The following is a 27039-nucleotide window of genomic DNA, read 5'->3' as shown; positions in this document are numbered from 1 at the left end:
TTTATTCTTACCCAATGTGGACTCCCCGTGTCCTTATTAAAAAGTTTTTTGTTTAATTCAAAGGATTCGACCAATGAACATATTCCGATTATGTTGGTGGGGAACAAGGCGGACCTAAGAGAGAGAGCAATACAGGAAGGACAAAAGTCTGTCCCTGTCAGCTATGGAGAGAAGCTGGCCATGGTGAGAATCAAAGAACCGAGTCACTAAAAATATTGATTTAAGTCTGGAGAAGTGGGATGTGAAGTAAAATGTTGTGAATCTTTCAGGATGTCGTTATACTTCTTAAAGTATAGGCACCCACTTCAACTCAACCAAATCACACAAAAGCTGAGAAAAGTCCTGATTTGGCCTATTCTCCAAGCATTATGGGAGGAATCTTTACTGATGAGGGGAATTGAATCTTTACTGATGAGGGGAACTGTGTTTGAATACAAGAGAGAGTTAAATCCCCTAAAAATGTGTCTGGTCAGGATCCAGGTGCCCCCCCCCCCCCCCCCCCCCCCCCCAATCCAGGACTCTGGCTTTCCCCAAAATTGTGGCTCCCTTATGCAAGGAGAGGTAGGCAGAACATTATGAGCATTAATAATGGCTTATGTTGATGCCAGGGAAGAACAACATTCCTGGGGGATGACTGGGAGAAACAAGTGCAGGAAGGCAATAGGATGAGGGCTTTGACAAAAGTAATCCCGACTCGGAACATTAGTTCCCTTCTTTTTCCACAGGTGCTGTCAGACCTGCTGAGATTGTCCAGCATTTTCTGTTTTCAGATTCCAGCACCCGCAGTAATTTGCTTTTATCTAGGATGAAGTGTATATTTGCTGTTCACATGGGAATGTGATGTAGCTGAGAAAAAAATGAATGGAGCTGTTGGCTCTGAGGAGTGCTGTGCAGGAGAATCTGGGAAAGTCAGTCTGTGGAGTTTGGGTACCTGGAACTGTTTTACCACTCACTGTTTGCACCTTCCTGAGGTCCTGGATCCTCTTGGTGCACTGTCTGCAAGTTGGGGGGATTGGTGGGCACACTTCTGTTGGCTTATTCGAGCAACACCATCCACAGGTGCTTGGTTGGTGCAGCTGTCCTCTTCCTCCTATTATTGAATGGTCACCTTACTACAGCTCTTCATATCCTGCAGCAAGACTTGCATGTATGAATAAGAGACCCAGGAAACAGCCTTCCCAGCTCTCCTCTCTATTCCTCTGGTTACTGCAGACTCAAAACTCTATGTGCAGGTGACCCATTGTAACCCATGCTAGGGACTCTTCAAAACCATCCTTTGACAGACCCAGAATACCATCCTACCATCCCTCACTGTTTGGTCAAGCAACCCAAACGCAGAATGCTAATATCATCGTTCAGTTAGAAAGATCCCAGTGGGTTCCACCACTTGCTAATGATCAGCGACCATCAGTTTAAAATGCTGTCGTGGGTGGGGTTTTAAGGATGCCAACTTATAGGATTGAGTCTTATTTATTTTTTTGTTTTCTTGGCAGACATACAACGTGCTGTTCTGTGAAACAAGCGCAAAGGATGGTTCAAACATTATAGAAGCAGTGCTTCACCTCGCTCGGTAATCATTGATTTTATTAATTAGATCAGTAGATCCATGGGAATATGCATGAGATGGAGTAAACGGAGAAAGACAATTTGATATAATGCTAAATGTAACAGCTAAAAAAACTCTGAATAACTCTCTTGGCTAGCCACCTGTTTGTTCTCAACTAAATAAGCAAAGAAAAACATTTACATTCGATTTATATTGATACTGGGGTAAAAACATGTACAAACCATTAGGCTGGATAGACTTGAGGGAGAAAAATAATAGAGAATTAGAATCATAGATAGAATCATAAAATTCCTGCAGTGTAGAAGGAGGCCATTCGGCCCATCGAGTCTGCACTGACGCTTTGAATAAGCACTCTACCCATGTCCACTCCGCCCTATCCCTATAATCTAACCCACACATCCCTAGACACTAAGGGGCAATTTATCATGGCCAATCAACTTATCCTGTACATCTATGGACTGTGGGAGGAAACCAGAGCACCCGGAGCAAACGCAGAAACAGAGAGAACATACAGCTCCACACAGACAGTGACCCAAGGCTGGAATTGAACCGGGGTCCCTGGTGATGTGAGGCAGCAATGCTAACCACTCTGCCGCCGTGCCACCCAATAGGGAATTGCAGAGATGAATTTTCATTGGTCAAATGTAAATTTCTCACCGTGGATTTTTTCTTTTGTTCTTAATTAATGTGAGGTACAGACCTTAACTAATGTTTAGGCCAGACCTTACTTACATTAGTACTTAAAGGACTAAAGTTACAAGTCAACAAATGGATGGATGGCTGAGCTGAAAAAAACAAAAGTCAATGACTTTTCTGGTTGGAGTCTGAGATGAAGCGATGGTAATTCACCTTCCTCGTCACCATATAGGATGAACAGATATTCAGGGATTCCAACGTAATAATAATATGTACATTTTCCTATGAGCGAAAATACTCACCTGGGTTTTATATCACTGTCGAGGTAATACTGCAATGTTACAGTCCCATTGGGGATCCCTTGATGCTCCCTCCTTACCTGGAGAGCATATTAGATAAGTAGACATACCACAATGATTTTCCAACTATTAATTTAAAGTAATTAATTTAAAAATGGTTTAAAAATCACATGTTGTGGACAACTGAATTTCTAATACGTTCTCGGAGTGGATGAGGCTCCAACCAGGAGCATAAAATCAGAGAATGACTCTTGTGTATTGAACTAATTTCTTGCATTTTAAATTTAAATCACATAGAACAGTGACATAATCCAGGTAGATACCATCCAGCTGTAACATTTTATAGCTCTTATCTATTGGGTGAGATGCCAATACCTAAAAAAACCAGCCGTTTACCATCTGCACACGGCTATTCTCGTCTATACGAAGGTATGATGAAATAATTTTATTGACGGCAATAATTTAACTGGGACTCTTATAATCTGGCAGCTTGATGTCGTGCAAATGATGGTTACCCTGGAGTCAATCTCCATTACGCATTTTACAACATCCTGGCTTCCATTTTGGATGTTAAGATGCTTTTGCTTCTTCCATTTATGGCATCTTCTTTATTCTGAATATGCTGATAGAGATGCTAGGTAGATGAGTAGCACCCAGACCTTCACCAATGTTGCTCTAAGTGTATGGTAGAAGGTGCAGAAGGATGACCTGGAACAATTCTTCCTCTGTTTTTATTCTTCAGGCCCTTTAGGGAAGTGCTTGGATTCTACTCAGTACCTATCAGTGCAGCCGTGGCAGAGATTGGGAACTCCTGCATGATGGAAACATAAATATAAAACAAATATAAAGCAATGCTCCACTGTGCAAACTGCTACATTTATGTTCAACATTTAAAAAAATATATTTTTATTCAAGGCATTTTCAAATATTCAAACAGAATCAGAAGGACAATCAAACAACTCAATAACAACCAACACCCACTCCTCCCTGCTCCCCTGACGCCACCCCCTCCTCACATCCAGCCTTCCCCATTTTAACCCCCTTAAACCCCCTCAACCCAGGCCCACCCTTGTTGACCTCTCAAACCTCCTTAAAGAAATCAATGAACGGCTTCCACCTCTGGTGAACCCATCTGCTGGGTCCCTCCAGTTGAACTTAACCTTCTCCAACCTCAGGAATTCCGCCAGCTCGCACCCCTACACCCCACCCCCGCTTTCGGCGGCTCTGAATCCCGCCACCCGAACAAGATGCGTCTCTGGGCTACCAGGTAGGCAAAGACCTAAACTTCAGCCTCTCTCACCCCCTGGACTCCCGGGTCTTCCAAAACCCCAAATATCGCCACCTATGGACACAGGACCACCTCCAAACCCAGCACCTCGGACATCACGTCCGAGAAACCCTGTCAGAACCTCCTCAATCTTGAGCACGCCTGTCATAATATACACCAGTATATCATGGTGCAGACACACACTGATGGACACAAAGTGGGACCAATCAACATACACAACACCGCAGCCAATCACCAGTGAGAGCACACGCACTATAAAGACAGGGGGCATCAGAGTTCCTGCTCATTCGAGTAGCAGCCAGCTAGGAGCACAGAGCTCACAGCCTGCAACACAGACATTCACAGACAACACAGATGCTGAGTGCATCAACTGGTTAGGGCAAGGCAAAGGTCTTTAGTTAAAGCTAGTATCGTATTTACCCACAGTTCAAGTATGTTTAAATAGTTAACCTTTTAATAAAATAGTGTTGCACTACTTCAAGTGTTGGTGACCTGTATGTGATCCAAAACACCCAACACATCATGATACCAGGAGTGGTTGCATACTAGCACTTCTTAGACCTACCTGCAAGTGATCTGCCTTCCGCCAGCATTCCGTCATCCTGCAACATGGACAACATCAGCCCGCCGCCGCCGCTCCGCATCGCCGGCAACCTTGGGGCCAACTGGAAGATTTTCAAACTGCGCTTCCAGCTCTTCCTCGAAGCCACGGACAGGGAGGGTGCTTCGGACACCAGAAAGATTGCTCTTCTCTCCATGGCCGGGGACCATGCCATCCACATTTTCAACTCTCTCACATTTGCAGGCGATGAAGACAAGACGAAGCTCAAGACGGTTCTCCTCAAATTTGACACTCACTGCAGCGTAGAGGTGAATGAAAGTTTTGAGCGCTACGTGTTCCAGCAGCGTTTGCAGGGTAAGGACGAACCTTTCCAATCCTTTCTAACGCACCTCCGCATCCTTGCGCAATCTTGCAGCTACGGGCCCACCTCCGACTCCATGATATGTGACCAGATCGTTTTCGGTGTTCAGTCGGACCCCCTACGACAGCAGCTCCTCAAAGTAAAGCAACTCACTCTAGCGACTGCCATCGAGACCTGTGTCCTACATGAAAATGCCACCAGTCGGTACTCCCATATACAAGCGGCTGAAACGGCGCGGCAAGGTCCCCACAAGGCGGAACGGGTCCAAGTGATTGAGCACCTCCAGGGCCTCAGCCTGGATGAGGGCGGCCATTTTGCGCGCTTTTTGCGGACTCCTGCGCTTGTATGCACCAAACGAGGGGATGGCGACGTGGAGGAACGTAATGCGCAGGCGCGCACCACGCATGACCGCACCGCAGCGAACGTGCTGACGTCACGACGTGCGGCAACTGTGGCTCCGCCCATTTAAAGCGGCAATGCCCCACAAAATCTCGACAATGCCTACGATGTGGAAGACTTGGCCATTATGCTGCCTGCTGTTGAGCAGCTCAGCCTTTCAATTCATATCGCTTCAGCCAGCCTCGCAGGAATGTTCGGGCAATTCAACCCACGGTAACCGAGTCTGATTCCGACCTCCCACACAACAGTGACACCGAGGATCCGAAGGCGCCTTTTCGAGTTGGTGTCATAACGAAAAACAGGCTGTCCCCGAAGCAAAGACAGCAGCCGCTGTCAGTATACAGCATCGATCCAGACGATGAGTGGTGTGCCACCCTGACGGTCAACCGGTCCCAAATACGATTCCGCCTGGACACTGGTGCCTCCGCCAATCTCATGGCGTGGTCTGTTTTCCAAAGCCTTCGTGTCAAACCAACCATTCTTCCATCGGCCTGACAGTTATTGGACTACAATGGCAACATCATTCCTGCTACCGGCTCATGCCAACTCGAAGTGATGCACAAGTCACGAAAAGCCATCCTTCCTTTCCAAATCGTGGGCTCCTCGAAGGACTCTGCTTGGCGCACAGGCATGCAAGCTGCTAAACCTCGTTCAAAGAGTTCACTCTCTCTCTCCTGATGACACGTCTGCCTTCCAGGATGCTGACTTCAGGGTGCAACTCAACGCCATCATCGACCAGCACCGCAACGTCTTCGAAGGCATGGGCACGCTCCCATATACTTACAAGATCCTACTCAAACAGAACTGTGGTGCATGCACCTCGCAGAGTCCCAGCAACCCTCAAGGTCCGCCCGCCTCAAGCAGCAGCTGCAGGACCTCCAAAACCAAGGAGTGATCTCCAGAGTTACGGAACCAACCGACTGGGTCAGTTCCATGGTATGCGTAAAGAAGCCTTCCGGCGAGCTCAGAATCTGCATTGATCCAAAGGATCTGAATCGTAACATAATGAGGGAGCATTACCCAATCCCCAAGCGCGAAGAGATCACATGCGAGATGGCTCGGGCCAAGCTCTTCACCAAACTTGACGCCTCGAAAGGATTCTGGCAAATTCAACTCGACAGATCCAGCAGGAAACTGTGTACCTTTAACACCCCTTTTGGCAGATATTGTTACAACAGGATGCCGTTTGGGATCATATCGGCGTCAGAGGTGTTCCACAGGATCATGGAACAAATGATGGAAGGCATTGAAGGTGCTCGCGTCTATGTCGACGACATAATTATTTGGTCCACCACCCCGCAGGAGCATATCAGTCGCCTCCAGCGCGTGTTCAAATGCATATGGGAGCAGGGCCTACGCCTCAACAGAGCCAAATGCTCCTTCGGCCAGACGAAACTCAAGTTCCTAGGGGACCACATCTCCCAGTTGGGTGTGCGGCCGGATGCGGACAAGGTGGCTGCCATCTCAGCCATGAAAAAGCCAGAGGACAAGAAGGCGGTCCTCTGATTTCTGGGCATGGTCAACTTCCTTGGGAAGTTCATCCGTAACCTCGCCTCTCATACCACAGCTCTCAGGAACCTGGTCAGGAAGACAACAGACTTCCAATGGCTTCCTGCCCACGAGCACGAATGGAGAGAACTTAAAACCAAACTTGCCACGGCCCCGGTATTGGCCTTTTTTGATCCAGCGAAAGAGACAAAAATTTCGACCGATGCCAGCCAATCTGGCATTGGGGCAGTGCTCCTGCAACACGATGAGGTCTCATCATGGGCCCCCGTTGCATATGCATCACGCACCATGACCTCCACGGAACAGCGCTATGCGGGATAGAAAAGGAGTGCCTGGGCCCTTTGACCGGTGTCAAGTTTCATGATTATGTGTACGGCCTTCCCCAATTCACCGTCGAGACCGACCATCGCCCGCTGGTCAATATAATACAAAAAGACTTGAACGACATGACGCCTCGCCTCCAGCGCATTCTGCTCAAACTCCGGCGATACGACTTCCATCTCATATACACCCCGGGCAAAGAGCTGATCATAGCCAAAAGAACAAAGAACAAAGAAATGTACAGCACAGGAACAGGCCCTTCGGCCCTCCAAGCCCGTGCCGACCATACTGCCCGACTAAACTACAATCTTCTACACTTCCTGGGTCCGTATCCTTCTATTCCCATCCTATTCATATATTTGTCAAGATGCCCCTTAAATGTCCCTATCGTCCCTGCTTCCACTACCTCCTCCGGTAGCGAGTTCCAGGTACCCACTACCCTCTGCGTAAAAAACTTGTCTTGTACATCTACTCTAAACCTTGCCCCTCTCACCTTAAAGCTATGCCCCCTAGTAATTGACCCCTCTACCCTGGGGAAAAGCCTCTGACTATCCACTCTGTCTATGCCCCTCATAATTTTGTATACCTCTATCAGGTTGCCCCTCAACCTCCTTCGTTCCAGTGAGAACAAACCGAGTTTATTCAATCGCTCCTCATAGCTTATGCCCTCCATACCAGGCAACATTCTGGTAAATCTCTTCTGCACCCTCTCTAAAGCCTCCACATCCTTCTGGTAGTGTGGCGACCAGAATTGAACACTATACTCCAAGTGTGGCCTAACTAAGGTTCTATACAGCTGCAACATGACTTGCCAATTCTTATACTCAATGCCCCGGCCAATGAAGGCAAGCATGCCGTATGCCTTCTTGACTACCTTCTCCACCTGTGTTGCCCCTTTCAATGACCTGTGGACCTGTACTCCTAGATCTCTTTGACTTTCAATACTCTTGAGGGTTCTACCATTCACTGTATATTCCCTACCTGCATTAGACCTTCCAAAATGCATTACCTCACATTTGTCCGGATTAAACTCCATCTGCCATCTCTCCGCCCAAGTCTCCAGACAATCTAAATCCTGCTGTATCCTCAGACAGTCCTCATCGCTATCCGCAATTCCACCAACCTTTGTGTCGTCTGCAAACTTACTAATCAGACCAGTTACATTTTCCTCCAAATCATTTATATATACTACAAAGAGCAAAGGTCCCAGCACTGATCCCTGTGGAACACCACTGGTCACAGCCCTCCAATTAGAAAAGCATCCCTCCATTGCTACCCTCTGCCTTCTATGGCCTAGCCAGTTCTGTATCCACCTTGCCAGTTCACCCCTGATCCCGTGTGACTTCACCTTTTGTACTAGTCTACCATGAGGGACCTTGTCAAAGGCCTTACTGAAGTCCATATAGACAACATCTACTGCCCTACCTGCATCAATCATCTTAGTGACCTCCTCGAAAAACTCTATCAAGTTAGTGAGACACGACCTCCCCTTCACAAAACCGTGCTGCCTCTCACTAATACGTCCATTTGCTTCCAAATGGGAGTAGATCCTGTCTCGAAGAATTCTCTCCAGTAATTTCCCTACCACTGAAGTAAGGCTCACCGGCCTGTAGTTCCCGGGATTATCCTTGCTACCCTTCTTAAACAGAGGAACAACATTGGCTATTCTCCAGTCCTCCGGGACATCCCCTGAAGACAGCGAGGATCCAAAGATTTCTGTCAAGGCCTCAGCAATTTCCTCTCCAGCCTCCTTCAGTATTCTGGGGTAGATCCCATCAGGCCCTGGGGACTTATCTACCTTAATATTTTTTAAGCCACCCAACACCTCGTCTTTTTGGATCACAATGTGACCCAGGCTATCTACACCCCCTTCTCCAGACTCAACATCTACCAATTCCAGCCGACGCTCTGTCCAGGGCAGTCAACACCCCGTGTGACCCAGCGGGATTCGTCTGCCAGGTTGACGCCCATGTGGCCTTCGTGGCTTCCAATCTACAGGCCATGGATGAACGCCTCGCCCAAATCCGCCGCGAGACTGCGGCTGATCCCCTGCTACAGCGTGTCATGTGCCACCTAACAGACGGTTGGCTCAAGGGCCAATGCCCGCAGTTCTACAACATCAGAGACGATCTGGCAGTAGTCGATGGTGTCCTCCTGAAGCTGGACCGCATTGTTATCCCGCACAGCATGCGCCAGCTTGTCTTGGAACAGCTACACGAGGGCCATCTTGGCGTGGAGAAGTGCCGCCGACCGGCCCGAGAGGCAGTGTACTGGCCCGGCATCAATGACGACATTGCCAACACAGTGCTCAACTGCCCCACCTGTCAGCGGTTCCCGCCGGCCCAACCACGTGAGACCCTACAGCCCCATGAGTTGGTCACGTCCCCTTGGTCCAAGGTCGGCATCGACCGGTTCCACTCGCTGCGCAGGGACTATGTTCTGATTGTAGACTATTTTTCAAACTACCCGGAGGTGGTACGTTTGTACGACATGACATCGTCTGCAGTCATCCGTGCCTGTAAGGACACCTTTGCTCGTCAGGGCATCGCACTCACTGTGATGTCGGACAATGGCCCCTGCTTCGCAAGCCAGGAATGGTCCAACTTTGGCAGGAGGTACAACTTTGTGCATGTGACATCCAGTCCCCTGTACCCCCAATCCAATGGCAAAGCGGAGAAGGGCGTCCACATAGTCAAACGGCTCCTCTGCAAGGCTGCCGATGCGGGATCCGACTTCTACCTCACCCTGCTGGCCTATCGCTCGGCCCCATTGTCCACTGGCCTGTCGCCAGCCCAGCTGCTCATGGGTCGTACCCTGAGGACGACGGTGCCGTCCATTCACGTCCCAGACCTCGACCACGTTCCGGTCCTTCAACGAATGCAACTGTCTCGTGCACAGCACAAGGATGCTCATGACTCCCGTGGGGCTGATCTTCCTGCTCTGGCTCCAGATGACAACGTCTGCATCATCTCCCGGATCGTGGCTGGTCTGCAACTGCTGTGGTTCTTCGGCAGGTGGCTCCCCGCTCGTTCCTGGTTCGTCTACCGGATGGTTCCATTCTGCGCCGTAATCGACGTGCCCTTCGTCTCGTTCCACACTCGCTATGTAATCCTCCGCCAGTGCCACGCCCTCCTGTTGTCCCTGACCTGGACTATGCGGAGATTCCGGTTACTCTGCGTCCTCCTCATTCTGACGCAGTCCAGCCCGCTCCTCAGCTGGTGGCTCCTGACCCACCCTTGAGGCAGTCAACCAGAATTCGTCGCCCACCTCAGAGACTTGATTTGTGAACTTTGTGCACTAATGGACTCTCTGGTCTGTTCTGTTCTTCCGTTTAATCGTTCAAGTGGTTTGTACATAATGTTCATCTCGTTATTTGTGTGACACACTGTTTTTTCTTCACCAGGCACCTTCCCATGTAAATAGCTTAGTTTTATGTACATAGTCCTGTAAATATTTTGCACACACGTAGTCAGGAACATTCACCACACACTATTTATTGTCACGCAGGCACATTTTTTTATATAAAAGGGGGAATGTCATAATATATACCAGTATATCATGGTGCAGACACACACTGATGGACACACAGTGGGACCAATCAACATACACAACACCGCAGCCAATCCCAGTGAGAGCACACGCACTATAAAGACAGGGGGCATCAGAGATCCCGCTCATTCGAGTAGCAGCTAGCTAGGAGCACAGAGCTCTCAGCCTGCAACACAGACATTCACCATGTGCTGAGTGCATCAACTGGTTAGGACAAGGCAAAGGTCTTTAGTTAAAGCTGGTATCGTATTTACCCACAGTTCAAGTATGTTTAAATAGTTAACCTTTTAATAAAATAGTGTTGCACTACTTCAAGTGTTGGTGATCTGTATGTGATCCAGAACACCGAACACATCAACGCCCAGAACATGTGGACGTGATTCGCGGCCCTCCTCCCCCCGGCGTACCGCCCCCACCTATCCTCTCCTCCCTCAAAGAATCTACTCCTCCATGCTCTCGTCATATGCGCCCTATGTATCACTTTGAACTGGTTGAAGCTTAGCCTCGTTCACCCTCTGTAAGGCTTCTACCCATATCTTGGCCCCCACTTCCCCTCCCAGCTCCTCCTCCCACTTGTGCTTAATGTCCTCCATCAGGATTCCCTCCCATTCCCTCAACTCCTTATAGACATCTGACACCATTCCCTCCCCTATTTCATCCCTCGACAGCACCTTGTCCTGCAACCCCAGAGGCGGCAGCCCAGGAAAGGACAGCACCTCTCTCCTTACAAAGTCCTGAACCTGCAGGTAGCTAAAGTCATTCCCCCTGGGCAACTTGTACTCTTCCTCCAGGTCCTCCAACTTCGCAAATTTGCCCCCTATAATCAGATCGCCAAAGCACCCAATCCCTGCCTGCCGACACCTCCGAAACCTTGAGTTCAGCCCCGCTGTTGCGCACCTATGGTTATCGCAGATCGGTGCACACACTGAGGCACCCTCCAGCCCCAAATGCTGCCTCCACTGCCCCAACACCCTTCGGATCGGCACCACTACCGGGCTCACGGAGTACCCAGTTGGCAAGAGTGGTCGAGGCGCCAGCAACAAAACCTATACGATGCCGCCTCCATCCGTCCCCATGCCGACCCCTCATAGCCCACTTCCTAACCATCGTGATATTCAGGAACTCCACTCCGTCGACCACTGAGCAGGTAGCACCGCCCCCCTTGCCCTCCTCCATCTTTCCCTGTCACATACCACAAAAACTCTCCTGCTCCAACAGCACTTTCTTTCTCGTGGCGCTCCTCGCCGCTGATCCGTGCACCAGCCACACCAGAGGAGTATTACCTTCCCCAGACACTCCTGGACCTTTTTCCCTCAAATACTTTGCCCTTTGGGCAGGGAAAAGACCAAAACAAATGCCCTGAGCAGAGCCACCAAATGTGCGACCACTCATGCCATGGTCGCCTCCGGAAGTCTCTTTTATGTAGGGGACATAAAAAGGGGCTGTTTAGCACAGGGCTAAATCGCTGGCTTTGAAAGCAGACCAAGGCAGGCCAGCAGCATGGTTCAATTCCCGTAAGAGCCTCCCCGAACAGGCGCCGGAATGTGGCGACTAGGGGCTTTTCACAGTAACTTCATTTGAAGCCTACTTGTGACAATAAGCGATTTTCATTTCATTATGTTCAACTCTGGGTAGTAATTTTCTTTGCTTTTTTCAAATGGGTCATCTCTTATATAAATTAATTAATTATATTTTTCAGGCTGAATGTTTTGAACAAGAGATTGGAAAAGCACAACCTAATTTTTGTCAGTTTTGTGTATATATAGGACAAGTAGGAATGTAGGACAAGTAGGAATGCATGACCAGTGTTATATTCTCTTGAAGGACTCTATGCAGCCTTATTTTTTTCCTGAATATAGGTTTATTTTTTGAATGAGTGGGCATGTAAAGATTTTCCTGTTATTTTGTTATTATTCTAGTTTGTTCATTTTCAGCTCTGGGCAGGTTTGCAAATTCATGTGTATCCTCGGTCATAATGGGCGTACGGGAAAGAGAAAAGACTCTCCAAATGCTACTTGGACAAAAAATGGAAACTTTTCTATCCCAGAATTCACTCCCCCCACTTTAGCACCAACAATTTTCGCCAGCGCGGATGCTGACCTGACCGGCTCCATTGCGGTATGTGCATACTGGGTGAATGGACATGTTAGGCTTATCCTAGCCCCTGCAATTTTCAAGGAGTCAGGCCAGATCCTCTATGACCTGTGGTTCACAGCCTCTCAGAGGAGTCGTGAACCATAGTCTGGATTTTGAAACCCTTTGAAAGGTAATTTCAAAAGTTCTTACCCATACCCCCCAGCCATTCCCCATGGCCCCTCATAACCTCCTTGCCAGCTCAATGTCAACTCATGTCCCTTTCATGTCCATTCACCCAGTATGCACATACCTGATTAGCAATATAATCACAATGGCAAGTGTGGAACTGCTGAGAAAAGAAACATTGGTTCAGAAATGTTCTTTGTAAAAAAAAAATTCTATTTCCTACAAGCCCACAGAAGTGTCAAATCAGACAGACCATTTCAATGACCAGGCTTAAACACTTCACACCTCTTAATCTTGTTTGTGTCAATGTCTCAACATTTATTTAGATAATCACAGAAAGAACGACTTACTATAACCGGTTAATAATATCAATCAAACAAAGTCCACAATTCACTTAAGGTTTCAAAACAGAACCCCATGATGAACTAATGCTTTTCATTGATCTGAGCTCTCAGCCCAAATCAATCTCATCATGAGGACAGGTGGAAAAAAGTGTTTTTTTCCATCAGTTCCATACTTGCCACCCTGTTTATAGGGCTCATTGGTTATGTACATAGTGCAAGCTGGGTGAATGTCACGAATTGGCATAGAAGGTGTGAAGGGCCATGGGGAGTAGCTGGCAATGTGAGAGGTGAGGGCTAGAGGGGCAAAAGGCTTTTATTACAACTGGGCCAAAGTCCCAAAAAATTTAAGTGAGCCTTCTAGCCACCTGTCTCAGCACTCGCCAGCCACTGTGGCCACCTAGGGTAAGCTACCGGGGCCAGTGGTCCTGACTGCATCTGTACCTGCTTCCCCAGAGTCAGACTTGTCCAATTGGGGCTCTTTAAACTGGGGTGGAAATGTCAAATGCAGTCCCTAGATTTAACTTTACATCTCTAGATTGGAAAATGAGTCTGTAATTCCAGGGACCCTTTCCTGATACCTCTTTGTTCCATCAGGGGAACCTCTTTACCTGACGCTACCAAATGAAGTAATTCAAAGGCAAATCTCTAGGTCTTGCTGCCTTTCAGAAGTTATTTCCGCATTTAATTCTGATTGGTCGAAATTCTAGGGCTGAATTCTCCGATTTCCAGACTATGTCCGGAGGATCCGTGGCGTTTTACGTCAAAAAAATAGGCGCTGTCCCAGCACCGATCCTCCGACCAGTGAGGGGCTAGTAGCCGCGCCACGTAAAACGCCCGGCCTCCACAACACTAATGGCCGGAGAATTGCCGGGTCTGCGGCTACGCATGCGCACGCCGTCAACCTGCAGCGGTTGTGCCGTACAACATGGCGCAGGCCGTGCGCGGACCCGACCCGCCAGATTGTGCCCCCCTAGATACCTCCACGCCACACTCGGCAGATCCCCACCAGTCCCGCTAGCCAGCAGCACGGCTCCCGTCCAACTGTGGCAGCGCTGGACACAGTCCTCAGCCGCCACGCTGTGTTCGCGACCGCTGAGACCATGAGTCAACCGCGCCGTCGGGAACTCGGTGCATCGGAGACGGAGCAGATCTCAGATGATGTCCTGAGGCCATCCCAATAGCGTGCGGCGCGCTCCTTGATGATGCCGTTTTGGAGAGGGGTGGGACATCCGAAAACAGGCGGTGCCCCGATTCTATCGTAAAAAGGGATTCTCCGTCCGATCGCCGATTACGAAATCGGCATCGGGAAACGGAAAATCCTGCCCCTAGTCTTTCAAAACATTCCCAGTGTGTGGAATGGACACTTGCCTGTGTATAGATCCATGGCCATTTTCAGTCTAGTGATACATTGCCCGAAGTCATTCTTCACAATAATAAAAGTAAAATATTCCAGATGCTTGAAATCTGAAATAAAAACAGAATATGCTGGAAAGACACAGTAGATCTGGCAACATTTGTGGAGAGAGAGCAGCTAACATTAACATTATACCTGGGATTTCGATGTTGTGGCCATTTTGGAGACATGGATAGAGCGGGGACAGGAATGGTTGTTGCAGGTGCCGGGGTTTAGATATTTCAGTAAGCTCAGGGAAGGTGGTAAAAGAGGGGGAGGGGTGGCATTCTTATTCAAGGACAGTAATATGGTGGCAGAAAGGACGTTTGATGAGGACTCGTCTACTGAGGTAATATGGGCTGAGGTTAGAAACAGGAAAGGAGAGGTCACCCTGTTAGGGGTTTTCTATAGGCCTCCGAAAAGTTCCAGAGATGTAGAGGAAAGGATTGCAAAGATGATTCGGGATAGGAGCGAAAGCAACAGGGTAGTTGTTATTGGGGACTTTAACTTTCCAAATATTGACTGGAAAAGCTATAGTTCGAGTACTTTAGATGGGTCTGTTTTTGTCCAATGTGTGCAGGAGGGTTTTCTGACTCAGTATGTAGATAGGCCAACGAGAGGCGAGGCCATATTGGATTTGGTACTGGGTTACTGAACCAGGACAGGTGTTAGAGTTGGAGGTAGGTGAGCACTTTGGTGATATTGACCACAATTCCTTTGCGTTTACTTTAGTGATGGAAAGGGATAGGTATATACCGCAGGGCAAGAGTTATATCTGGGGGAAAAGCAATTATGAATCGATGAGGCAAGACTTAGGATGCATCGGATGGAGAGGAAAACTGCAGGGGATGGGCACAATGGAAATGTGGAGCTTGTTCAAGGAACAGCTACTGCGTGTCCTTGATAAGTATGTACCTGTCTGGCAGGGAGGAAGTGGTTGAGCAAGGGAACTGTGGTTTACTAAAGCAGTCGAAACACTTGTCAAGCGGAAGAAGGAGGCTTGTGTAAAGATGAGACATGAAGGTTCAGTTAGGGCGCTCGAGAGTTACAAGTTATCTAGGAAGGACCTAAAGAGAGAGCTAAGAAGAGCCAGAAGGGGACATGAGAAGTCTTTGGCAGGTAGGATCAAGGATAACCCTAAAGCTTTCTATAGATATGTCAGGAATAAATGAATGACTAGGGTAAGAGTAGGGCCAGTCAAGGACAGTAGTGGGAAGTTGTGCTTGGAGTCCGAGGAGATGGGAGAGGTGCTAAATGAATATTTTTCGTCAGTTTTCACACATGAAAAAGACAATGATGTCGAGGAGAATACTGAGATTCAGGATACTAGACTAGAAGGGCTTGAGGTTCATAAGGAGGAGGTGTTATCAATTCTGGAAAGTGTGAAAATAGATAAGTCCCCTGGGCCGGATGGGATTTATCCTAGGATTCTCTGGGAAGCTAGGGAGGAGATTGCTGAGCCTTTGGCTTTGATCTTTAAGTCATTTTTGTTTACAGGAATAGTGCCAGAAGACTGGAGGATAGCAAATGTTGTCCCCTTGTTCAAGAAGGGGAGTAGAGACAACCCCGGTAACTATAGACCAGTGAGCCTTACTTCTGTTGTGGGCAAAATCTTGGAAAGGTTTATAAGAGATAGGATGTATAATCATGTGGAAAGGAATAATTTGATTAGAGATAGTCAACACGGTTTTGTGAAGGGTAGGTCGTGCCTCACAAACCTTATTGAGTTCTTTGAGAAGGTGACCAAACAGGTGGATGGGGGTAAAGCAGTTGATGTGGTGTATATGGATTTCAGTAAAGCATTTGATAAGGTTCCGCAGAAAATACGGAGGCATGGGATTCAGGGTGATTTAGCAGTTTGGATCAGAAATTGGCTAGCTGGAAGAAGACAAAGGGTGGTGGTTGATGGGAAATGCTCAGATTGGAGTCCAGTTACTAGTGGTGTACCACAAGGATCTGATTTGGGGCCACTGCTGTTTGTCATTTTTATAAATTACCTGGAGGAGGGCGTAGAAGGATGGGTGAGTAAATTTGCAGATGACACTAAAGTCGGTGGAGTTGTGGACAGTGCAGAAGGATGTTACAATTTACAGAGGGACATAGATAAGCTGCAGAGCTGGACTGAGAGGTGGAAAATGGAGTTTAATGCAGAAAAGTGTGAGGTGATTCATTTTGGAAGGAATAACAGGAAGACAGAGTACTGGGCTAATGGTAAGATTCCTGGCAGTGTGGATGAGAAGAGAGATCTCGGTGTCCATGTACATAGTTCCCTGAAAGTTGCCACCCAAGTTGAGAGGGTTGTTAAGAAGGCGTACGGTGTGTTAGCTTTTATTGGTAGAGGGATTGAGTTTCGGAGCCATGAGGTCATGTTGCAGCTGTACAAAACTCTGGTGCGGCCGCATTTGGAGTATTGCATGCAATTCTGGTCGCCGCATTATAGGAAGGATGTGGAAGCATTGGAAAGGGTGCAGAGGAGATTTATCAGAATGTTGCCTGGTATGGAGGGAAGATCTTATGAGGAAAGGCTGAGGGACTTGAGGCTGTTTTCGTTAGAGAGATGAAGGGTAAGAGGTGACTTAATTGAGGCATACAAGATGATCAGAGGATTAGATAGGGTGGGCAGTGAGAGCCTTTTTCCTCGGAGGATGATGTCTAGCACGAGGGGACATAGCTTTAAATTGAGGGGAGATAGATATAGGACAGATGTCAGAGGTTTGTTCTTTACTCAGAGAGTAGTAAGGGCATGGAATGCCCTGCCTGCAACAGTAGTGGACTCGTCAACACTAAGGGCATTCAAATGGTCATTGGATAGACATATGGACGATAAGGGAACAGTGTAGATGGGCTTTGAGTGGTTTCACAGGTCGACGCAACATCGAGTGCCGAAGGGCCTGTACTGCGCTGTAATGTTCTATGCTCTATGTTCTATTAAAGAGTCTTACAGTCTTGATACATTAACTCTCCCCACAGATAATAATAATCTTTATTAGTGTCACAAGCAGGCTTAGATTAACACTGCAATGAAGTTACTGTGAAAATCCCCTCGTCGTCACACTCTGGCGCCTGTTTGGGAACACTGAGGGAGAATACCTGCTGCGTTTTCCAGTATTTTCTGTTTTTATGTCATTCTTCATTGGGGAATGAACCGGACAAGTTCCCAAGCCATCAAAGCATCACCGTCAAGATCAGGTTTTCACTCAACATTGACAAATATGGATTCTCCAGCTGGGAATGCATTCAATAGCAGGAATGCGTTGTCCTTTATTCTGGAGTGCCGAGTTTAATTGTAGTGCTTGTATCAGTTAACTTAGCACAGACTGAAGATTAAAATGGGACCTTATGATTTGTGCAGGGCTTAGTACTACACCAAGAATTACTGACAGGATCGTAGAAGAAAGAATTTTGTGAATGTTTGTTTTTTAGCACTTACCATATTATATCTTAAGTTCTTCATCTAAATTTCACCAAGCAGCCCATTGAGTGAAGACATTTTGTTTGTAAGTGATGATTTAAAAGTTTCTGCATTTTTGAACATACCACATTTTTACATAATAATTAAATAACAATGGCAGATTCATTTGTCAATTAACTGTCTTTATCTGAGGGATTTTCTTTTGTGCTTATCGAGGCAAGAAATATTAGTGTTGCAGCTTGCAAAGCTCCTCCCTGTTAGGTACCCAGAGTAAGTATTAGGGACTGACAAAACAGGAGTAACATAAGTGGACACAAAATAAAATTATGTTGTTAAAATATTGTCCCCCCGTCTCAAATTCAGACTTGCAATGGTGAAATTTCCCTTCTGGTTTTTGGTACACAATAAATGCAAACTGGATTCCTTAAATTAGTGTTCAATATAACTTAATGGTATTGATAAACCTGGCCATTTGTTCACATTAACTGTTTATTCCATTCCACAGGGAAGTGAGGAAAAGAGCAGGTGAAGACGCAGATGAGGACTCTGTAACTAGTTTGACCAGCACACACTTGAACAAGAAGATGCCCATGAAAAACTGCTGCACAACATAACTGTGAAGAACCAATAATTGAACATGTTTTGTGATCAAGATACATTATTTAGCACCTTAGAAAATATTGAATGCTGGAGGTTACAGTGATGAAGAAGCTGAAATATGAAGGATCGACCATATGAAAAGATGGTGGAAGAGCATTTGAAATTAGAATTTTAAATAAAATGCAGTTAGCTATGTTTATACTTCATTTATTCCAATGAACAATGAGATCAGTCTGCCTCAATGTTGTGAAAGGATTAGCCAACAAGATGGCTGATTGAAGAAAAAGTCTGTAGGTTTCCTTAATTATATTTGTATATAAGTGGTCTTATTTACATTTCAAATTTAAGGGATGTTTCTAGAAATGATGCTGCTTCCTAAGATTGTATTTTGGATATTATTTTGTCTCCTGTTACCTCCATAAATGTATTTATTTTTTAAAAAACAAAATTAATGTAAACATAGCCTTTAGAAATGTAAATAAATTATTTTTGTGACTGAAAGTTATTAAAATGTTCTGTAACTTTAGTGAGGTATATTAAATCATACATTACATTTAATTAGATTTTGTGAATCCATAATGATTTTCTTTCTTAAAATAACACTGGTTAGGGTGAGGGTGTGTGTGGTTATTGTATGGAGCCTACAAACATTGCATTCGGGGTGAGTGAATTAGCCAGGATGCAAAATTTTGATATCCCGAAAGTGGGTTGATATGCAGAGATAAAGGCAGGGATTCTCCCAACTGAGTTCACCCCACCACGGTTGCCAGCGAGAACGGAGAATTTGGCGCTCAGCCAAAACTCCATTCACTGCAGCTGGACTGGGCAGAGAATTCCGGCCAAAGTCAATGACATTTCAGGCATCTTGCCATTCTGTGGCACTAATGCTTTTTTTCTTATGCTTTCATGGGAATATGCGCATCACAGGCAAGGCCAGCATTTGCCTCCCGTCCCCAATTTCCCCTGAAAATGAGTGACATTTTACGAGTCAACCACATTGCTGTGGATCTGGAGTCACATGTAGGCCAGGCCAGGTAAGGGTGGCTAACTTCCTCCCTAAAGGATATTAGCGAACCAGTTAGGTTTTTTACGACAATCATTTCATGGTCATCATTAGAATTTTAATTCCAGATTTTTTATTGAATTCAAAGCCCTGGCAGGATTGAAACCTAGGTCCTGAGAGAATTATCCTGGGTATCTGGATTACTAGACCAGTGACAACGCCACTATGCCACCATCTCCCCTTGCATGTCACGAGTGCTCTGCATTATAATTGTTTTCTCTTAAGGTCCTATCTTTAAGTCAGTGGCACACAAGAATCTTGTTGCACCTGCTTCACATTCGTTTAAAGGTGGCTTGCACGAGTCGGCTTTGCGGCAGTTGTGTCTGACATTGCCAGGGTTCCTTGTTGAACACCACAGAACAAGGGAGGGGAGCAGGAGAATAGATTCTTACATGATGCTCAGACTGGCAAGAGTGAATCAGGGTTGTGGAGTGGGGTCAGGGGCATGGAAGAGTGAAGTGGGAAATGCCTGGCATTCTGGGGAGGTGGTGACATTCAGTTAAGGTAATGTTACGTCACCCTGGGCTCATGCGCTGTCAATTTAAACCCCATTTGATCTGGAGTTGCAACACAAGTAAAATTAAATTTTATTTAAAATACGCAGGGACCTTGGCTGAGCCCAATAAACTGCAGTCACCAGGTTGGTTTTATAACAATAAAACTGCTCTTTTCTTCAGCAAGCAAGAGAGACAGAATGCTCCTCCTTCCAAGGTCTAATCACTTGTTTGCTCAGAAAGGATCATGCAGGAACCAATCACTGACTGTCGTCATGCAGAACACTATCCCTGGTCAACCCCCCCCATTTCCAGTTAGACAGTCAAACTGACTTCCTCCAAAATTGGTTCCTAAGATTCACGCGGCACAGAAGAGTCTGGCCTCTCCTCAGAATATAAAACCTGGGAACAGAATGTCCTGACAAACAGGCTGCTTCAACTTGAGTTCTGTTTAAAGGCACATTCCAATTGTGGGTCCACGGGCATAAATAATAAAAGAAAAGAAATGGGAACAAAGGAAATAACAGGAAGGACTCTTACAGTAAGAACATGAGGGATCTAAAGGGTGGAGTTAGTACTGTCTATGGTGGACTTCTCAGAGTGTTGGCTGGGAAAGTCCTTACAGGACCTTGAATTATTCATTTCAATTATTCACGCTAAGATTGATCTCAGGAAATGTCCTTCGCAATCCATGGAAGGGAGAGCTAGCTGAGCCTGCAAGTTTAGCCATATCCTACAAAGTGACAAGTCCAACACTGAGCACTCAGATGATTATTCAGCATAGAGTGAACAAAAAGCATAACATTGTTTCTTCCACAATCTCGGCAATGTCCCTAACTCCCTTGTAACAATCATGGTTGACGCATTGAGGCGTGCCAATATATTTAGCTTTCTGACTTTTGTTATTGGTTTATGGGATGTGAACGTCATTCGTTAGACCGGGATTCTATTGCCCAACCCTAATTGACCTTGAGCAGGTGGTAGTGTGCTGCCTTTTTTGAACCACTGCAGTCCACGTGTTGTAGGAAGATCCACAAAGCTGTTAGGGCGAGAGTTCCAGGATTTTGACCCAGCGACAGTGAAGCAAAAGCAATACAGTTCCAAGTCAGGGTGGGGAGTAGCTTGGAGGGGAACCGGCAGGTGGTGGGGTTTCCATGTGTCTGCTGCCATTGTCTTTAGGTGGTAGTTTGGAAGATGCTGTTAAAACAGTCTTGGTGAGTTTCTGCAGTGCATCGTGTAGACAGTACACACTGCTGCCGGTAACACATGAACAAATAATGTTGCAGACATGAATAACGTGAAACCCGTGTGGGAAATATTTACAAATGAAATTTAATTTGGAAAAACACCTATCCGACCTTTGTGCTCTCAATATGTCTTATGTTGCAATGGAATTGGGCAAGGAGGCTGTTTTATGGTCTACTCCTAATTGCAGAATTGACACTTGATGGTGCGTTTCACCACTGAAATGCCTCTGCGGAATCACCCATTTCCTGTGCATGCCACCTGCACTTTAAATTATAATTGCAACCGCATGATGTTATAACCAATTTGAATCATATTGGCTATGGACAATTGTGGGCGGGGGGGGGGGGGGGGGGGGGGCACATGTAGGCAGGGCAATCATTAGCAGTGCAGCTGTGTAAATAGAGCTGACCAATGTGATATTGGCTAAAGTGGGAACAAGTAGTGAACAGCTGGTACTGTGTACATATTGTAAATACAGTTACTTTCTGTTTGACTCAACAAACTTGTGCTGGATTCTTCGTGGCCCTCAGAAAACATGGGAAATGGGAAAAAGCAAGAGTGAAAGTGATGCACACTTCTGGTTCCACTATCAGGAACATTGTGCCACAGACAAAATTCCACCTGATAGAGCATGTTGAATATTTCTAATATCTTTATGTTGCTGTTTTCTTTTGTCTCTCCTACTTCTATCTTTTGCCTTTTTGTTTTTCTCTCATTTTGAGTGGGAACTGGCGGAAAGTGTAGTACAGAAAGCAGCCACCAATTACTTCAAGGGTTGTGGGCATGTGAGGCAGTTCAGGCAAACAGTGACCCACAGCAACTTCCTTCCCATCACCACTCCCAATCACCTGTGCCTCATTCCCATCATGCTTGTTATCCACTCACAGCATCAAGCCTCTTATTTTGAAATACTTGGTAAATTACTATATTTGCTCACCCCTCGTTTGCATGCTGCCTACACCACTTAAAACATGCTTTAATCATGCATCATGATCTGTGTCTGATTTAGGCAGAAATCCAAGGCCTCTTGTAGTTCAGATATTTTGAAAAGGCAATCAAAATACATTGTTATGGCATGGATCATCTCTTTACTGATACTGCTCTAAAATGACCAACTACATATCAGGCCCACGTATTTCTAATAGTTGCATTGAAGAGAAAGGAAAATTATAATAGTAAAATAAGGGGTTTGGGGTGAATGGGTGGTGGTGCATAACAGGAAAATTAGGCCCTTTAAAACACAGTATTCAGCCTTACTGCTCTGTTCACTGTTGACCAACATTTCTCACTGCAGGTGAATAGCTGAAGCAGCATGTGGGAGCATCAGGATTTATGTGAATCTGAGTCCAATTATAATAATAATAATAGCTTATTGTCACAAGTAGGCTTTAATGAAGTTACTGTGAAAAACCCCTAGTCGCCACATTCGGGGAGGCTGGTATGGGAATTGAACTTGTGCTGCTGCCTTTTTCTGCATTACAAGCCCAGTGTGCTAAACCAACCCCAGTGGACCTGTCATTAGATTTTAACTAAAGGCTGAGTGGGGAAGTCTTTCCCTCAGGCTGATGGAGATAATCAGTAGCTGTTGGGAACAGAAAGATCCTCCATGGTAAATTAAGATCTCTCCTTTGTAAAGCTGCTCCAGAGCTCACAGTTCCACTTGGAAACTAATGCCTTCCCTGTGCTTGATTTAAGAAAAAACGTTGTCCTCTCCAGAGCTTTGGCGAACAATCTCTCTGTGGCTGCTGGTTGGGACCTTCGGCTGCTCAACTCCTGGTCCCAACGACTGGACAGCTGCCATCTTTTTACCCATATTGGGCAGGCAACAGACAGGTTGTAAACAGGCCAGATTAAAATACATTGCGCCTGAAATCTTGGTCTTATAGTGCGCTTTTCATTTGCCCCCACCTACCTGATACTAAATGGATGTTAACATTTGCTTGCAAAATTATACTAAATGAAATTTTGAATTAAGAATAAATGAAATATTTCTGACATTCAAGATTTCACTTCCTAGGAGCTGGCCGCAATGAAGTTGCAAGGAATTCCATGTAGGTGTGCACTCACATTGAAATACATTGAAATTTACCAGATAATCTTTAATAATGCATTTGGAGCCAACTCAGTTGGAATCTGAAGGAGACACTGGGCGCGATTCTCCAGAATGATTTTGAAGTGTGCTAGTGAGCGGAAACTGCCGCGAGATTCCCGGCGCTCGGCCCGACGAGGACGCCATGCAATAAAATGTTAATTGGTCCACTTAACGAGGCCCCACGGGCTTCACACTGTCAAACAGGAGTCGTTAATACCATACAGACTGACCCATCCCTCCCACTGACCATGGGCGTCATTCTCCGACCCCCCGCCGGGTCGGAGAATGGCCGTTGGCCGCCGTGAATCCCGCCCCCGCCGAAGTCTCCGGTACCGGAGATTGGGCGGGGGCGGGAATCGGGCCGCGCCGGTTGGCGGGACCCCCCGTTCAATTCTCCGGCCCGGATGGGCCGAAGTCCCATCCAGAAATTGCCTGTCCCGCCTGCGTAAATCAAACCTGGTATTTACCGGCGGGACCAGGCGGCGTGGGCGAGCTCCGGGGTCCTGGGGGGGGGGGCGCGGGGCGATCTGACCCTGGGGGGTGCCCCCACGGTGGCCTGGCCCGCAATCGGGGCCCACCGATCCGCGGGCGGGCCTGTGCCGTGGGGGCACTCTTTCCCTTCCGCCTCCGCTACGGCCTCCACCATGGTGGAGGCGGAAGAGACTCTCCCCACTGCGCATGCGCGGGAAACTTTCAGCGGCCGCTGATGCTCCCGCGCATGCGCCGGGAAACTGTCAGCGGCCGCTGACGCTCCCGCGCATGCGCCGCATTTCCGCGCCAGCTGGCGGGGCAACAAACGCCATTTCCGCGAGCTGGCGGGGCGGAAATCCCTCCGGCGTCGGCCTAGCCCCTCAATGTTGGGGCTAGGCCGCCAAAGATGCGGAGCATTCCGCACCTTTGGGCCGGCGCGATGCCCGTCTGATTGGCGCCGTCTTTGGCGCCAGTCGGCGGACATCGCGCCGTTGGGGGAGAATTTCGCCCCATATGTCCATTTTCCCGCAGGACAACCAACCGACGGCACTGGCCCATCAAAGAACAAAGAACAAAGAACAAAGAACAAAGAAATGTACAGCACAGGAACAGGCCCTTCGGCCCTCCAAGCCCGTGCCGACCATACTGCCCGACTAAACTACAATCTTCTACACTTCCTGGGTCCGTATCCTTCTATTCCCATCCTATTCATATATTTGTCAAGATGCCCCTTAAATGTCCCTATCGTCCCTGCCTCCACTACCTCCTCCGGTAGTGAGTTCCAGGCACCCACTACCCTCTGCGTAAAAAACTTGCCTCGTACATCTACTCTAAACTTTGCCCCTCTCACCTTAAACCTATGCCCCCTAGTAATTGACCCCTCTACCCTGGGGAAAAGCCTCTGACTATCCACTCTGTCTATGCCCCTCATAATTTTGTATACCTCTATCAGGTCGCCCCTCAACCTCCTTCGTTCCAGTGAGAACAAACCGAGTTTATTCAATCGCTCCTCATAGCTTATGCCCTCCATACCAGGCAACATTCTGGTAAATCTCTTCTGCACCCTCTCTAAAGCCTCCACATCCTTCTGGTAGTGTGGCGACCAGAATTGAACACTATACTCCAAGTGTGGCCTAACTAAGGTTCTATACAGCTGCAACATGACTTGCCAATTCTTATACTCAATGCCCCGGCCAATGAAGGCAAGCATGCCGTATGCCTTCTTGACTACCTTCTCCACCTGTGTAGCCCCTTTCAGTGATCTGTGGACCTGTACTCCTAGATCTCTTTGACTTTCAATACTCCTGAGGGTTCTACCATTCACTGTATATTCCCTACCTGCATTAGCCCTTCCAAAATGCATTACCTCACATTTGTCCAGGTTAAACTCCATCTGCCATCTCTCCGCCCAAGTCTCCAGACAATCTAAATCCTGCTGTATCCTCAGACAGTCCTCATCGCTATCCGCAATTCCACCAACCTTTGTGTCGTCTGCAAACTTACTAATCAGACCAGTTACATTTTCCTCCAAATCATTTATATATACTACAAAGAGCAAAGGTCCCAGCACTGATCCCTGTGGAACACCACTGGTCACAGCCCTCCAATTAGAAAAGCATCCCTCCATTGCTACCCTCTGCCTTCTATGGCCTAGCCAGTTCTGTATCCACCTTGCCAGTTCACCCCTGATCCCGTGTGACTTCACCTTTTGTACTAGTCTACCATGAGGGACCTTGTCAAAGGCCTTACTGAAGTCCATATAGACAACATCTACTGCCCTACCTGCATCAATCATCTTAGTGACCTCCTCGAAAAACTCGATCAAGTTAGTGAGACACGACCTCCCCTTCACAAAACCGTGCTGCCTCTCACTAATACGTCCATTTGCTTCCAAATGGGAGTAGATCCTGTCTCGAAGAATTCTCTCCAGTAATTTCCCTACCACTGAAGTAAGGCTCACCGGCCTGTAGTTCCCGGGATTATCCCTGCCACCCTTCTTAAACAGAGGAACAACATTGGCTATTCTCCAGTCCTCCGGGACATCCCCTGAAGACAGCGAGGATCCAAAGATTTCTGTCAAGGCCTCAGCAATTTCCTCTCCAGCCTCCTTCAGTATTCTGGGGTAGATCCCATCCGGCCCTGGGGACTTATCTACCTTAATATTTTTTAAGACACCCAACACCTCGTCTTTTTGGATCACAATGTGACCCAGGCTATCTACACCCCCTTCTCCAGACTCAACATCTACCAATTCCTTCTCTTTGGTGAATACCGATGCAAAGTATTCATTTAGTACCTCGCCCATTTCCTCTGGCTCCACACATAGATTCCCTTGCCTATCCTTCAGTGGGCCAACCCTTTCCCTGGCTACCCTCTTGCTTTTTATGTAAGTGTAAAAAGCCTTGGGATTTTCCTTAACCCTATTTGCCAATGACTTTTCATGACCCCTTCTAGCCCTCCTGACTCCTTGCTTAAGTTCCTTCCTACTTTCCTTATATGCCACACAGGCTTCGTCTGTTCCCAGCCTTTTAGCCCTGACAAATGCCTCCTTTTTCTTTTTGACGAGGCCTACAATATCATTCGTCATCCAAGGTTCCCGAAAATTGCCGTATTTATCTTTCTTCCTCACAGGAACATGCCTGTCCTGTATTCCTTTCAACTGACACTTGAAAGCCTCCCACATGTCAGATGTTGATTTGCCCTCAAACATCCGCCCCCAATCTATGTTCTTCAGGTCCCGCCTAATATTGTTATAATTAGCCTTCCCCCAATTTAGCACATTCATCCTCGGACCACTCTTATCCTTGTCCACCAGTACTTTAAAACTTACTGAATTGTGGTCACTGTTACCGAAATGCTCCCCTACTGAAACATCTACCACCTGGCCGGGCTCATTCCCCAATACCAGGTCCAGTACCGCCCCTTCCCTAGTTGGACTGTTTACATATTGTTTTAAGAAGCCCTCCTGGATGCTCCTTACAAACTCTGCCCCGTCTAAGCCCCTGGCACTAAGTGAGTCCCAGTCAATATTGGGGAAGTTGAAGTCTCCCATCACCACAACCCTGTTGTTTTTACTCTTTTCCAAAATCTGTCTACCTATCTGCTCCTCTATCTCCCGCTGGCTGTTGGGAGGCCTGTAGTATACCCCCAACATTGTGACTGCACCCTT

The 27039-nt window shown here is 47.1% G+C and overlaps 1 protein-coding gene across 2 annotated transcripts in view; it reads left to right on the top strand.

Moving 5' to 3' along the window:
- rasef (RAS and EF-hand domain containing) overlaps window positions 1–19028 on the top strand; it is a 104841-nt gene extending 85813 nt beyond the window's left edge. The window contains exons 16-18 of one of the 2 annotated variants that reach the window (XM_072516653.1): window positions 64–183; window positions 1494–1570; window positions 18408–19028. In XM_072516653.1, coding sequence (XP_072372754.1) covers window positions 64–183; window positions 1494–1570; window positions 18408–18516 — 306 coding nt within the window. In that variant the 3' untranslated portion in view covers window positions 18517–19028. The remainder of the gene's footprint in view (window positions 1–63; window positions 184–1493; window positions 1571–18407) is intronic. The other variant, XM_072516654.1, reaches the window with a different exon arrangement.
- The last annotated feature ends 8011 nt before the right edge of the window (window positions 19029–27039 follow it).

The sequence above is a fragment of the Scyliorhinus torazame genome, chromosome 9 (genome assembly GCF_047496885.1).
Source record: "Scyliorhinus torazame isolate Kashiwa2021f chromosome 9, sScyTor2.1, whole genome shotgun sequence".
Classification (NCBI taxonomy): Eukaryota; Metazoa; Chordata; class Chondrichthyes; order Carcharhiniformes; family Scyliorhinidae; genus Scyliorhinus; species Scyliorhinus torazame.
This window is presented reverse-complemented; position numbering and strand designations above follow the sequence as displayed.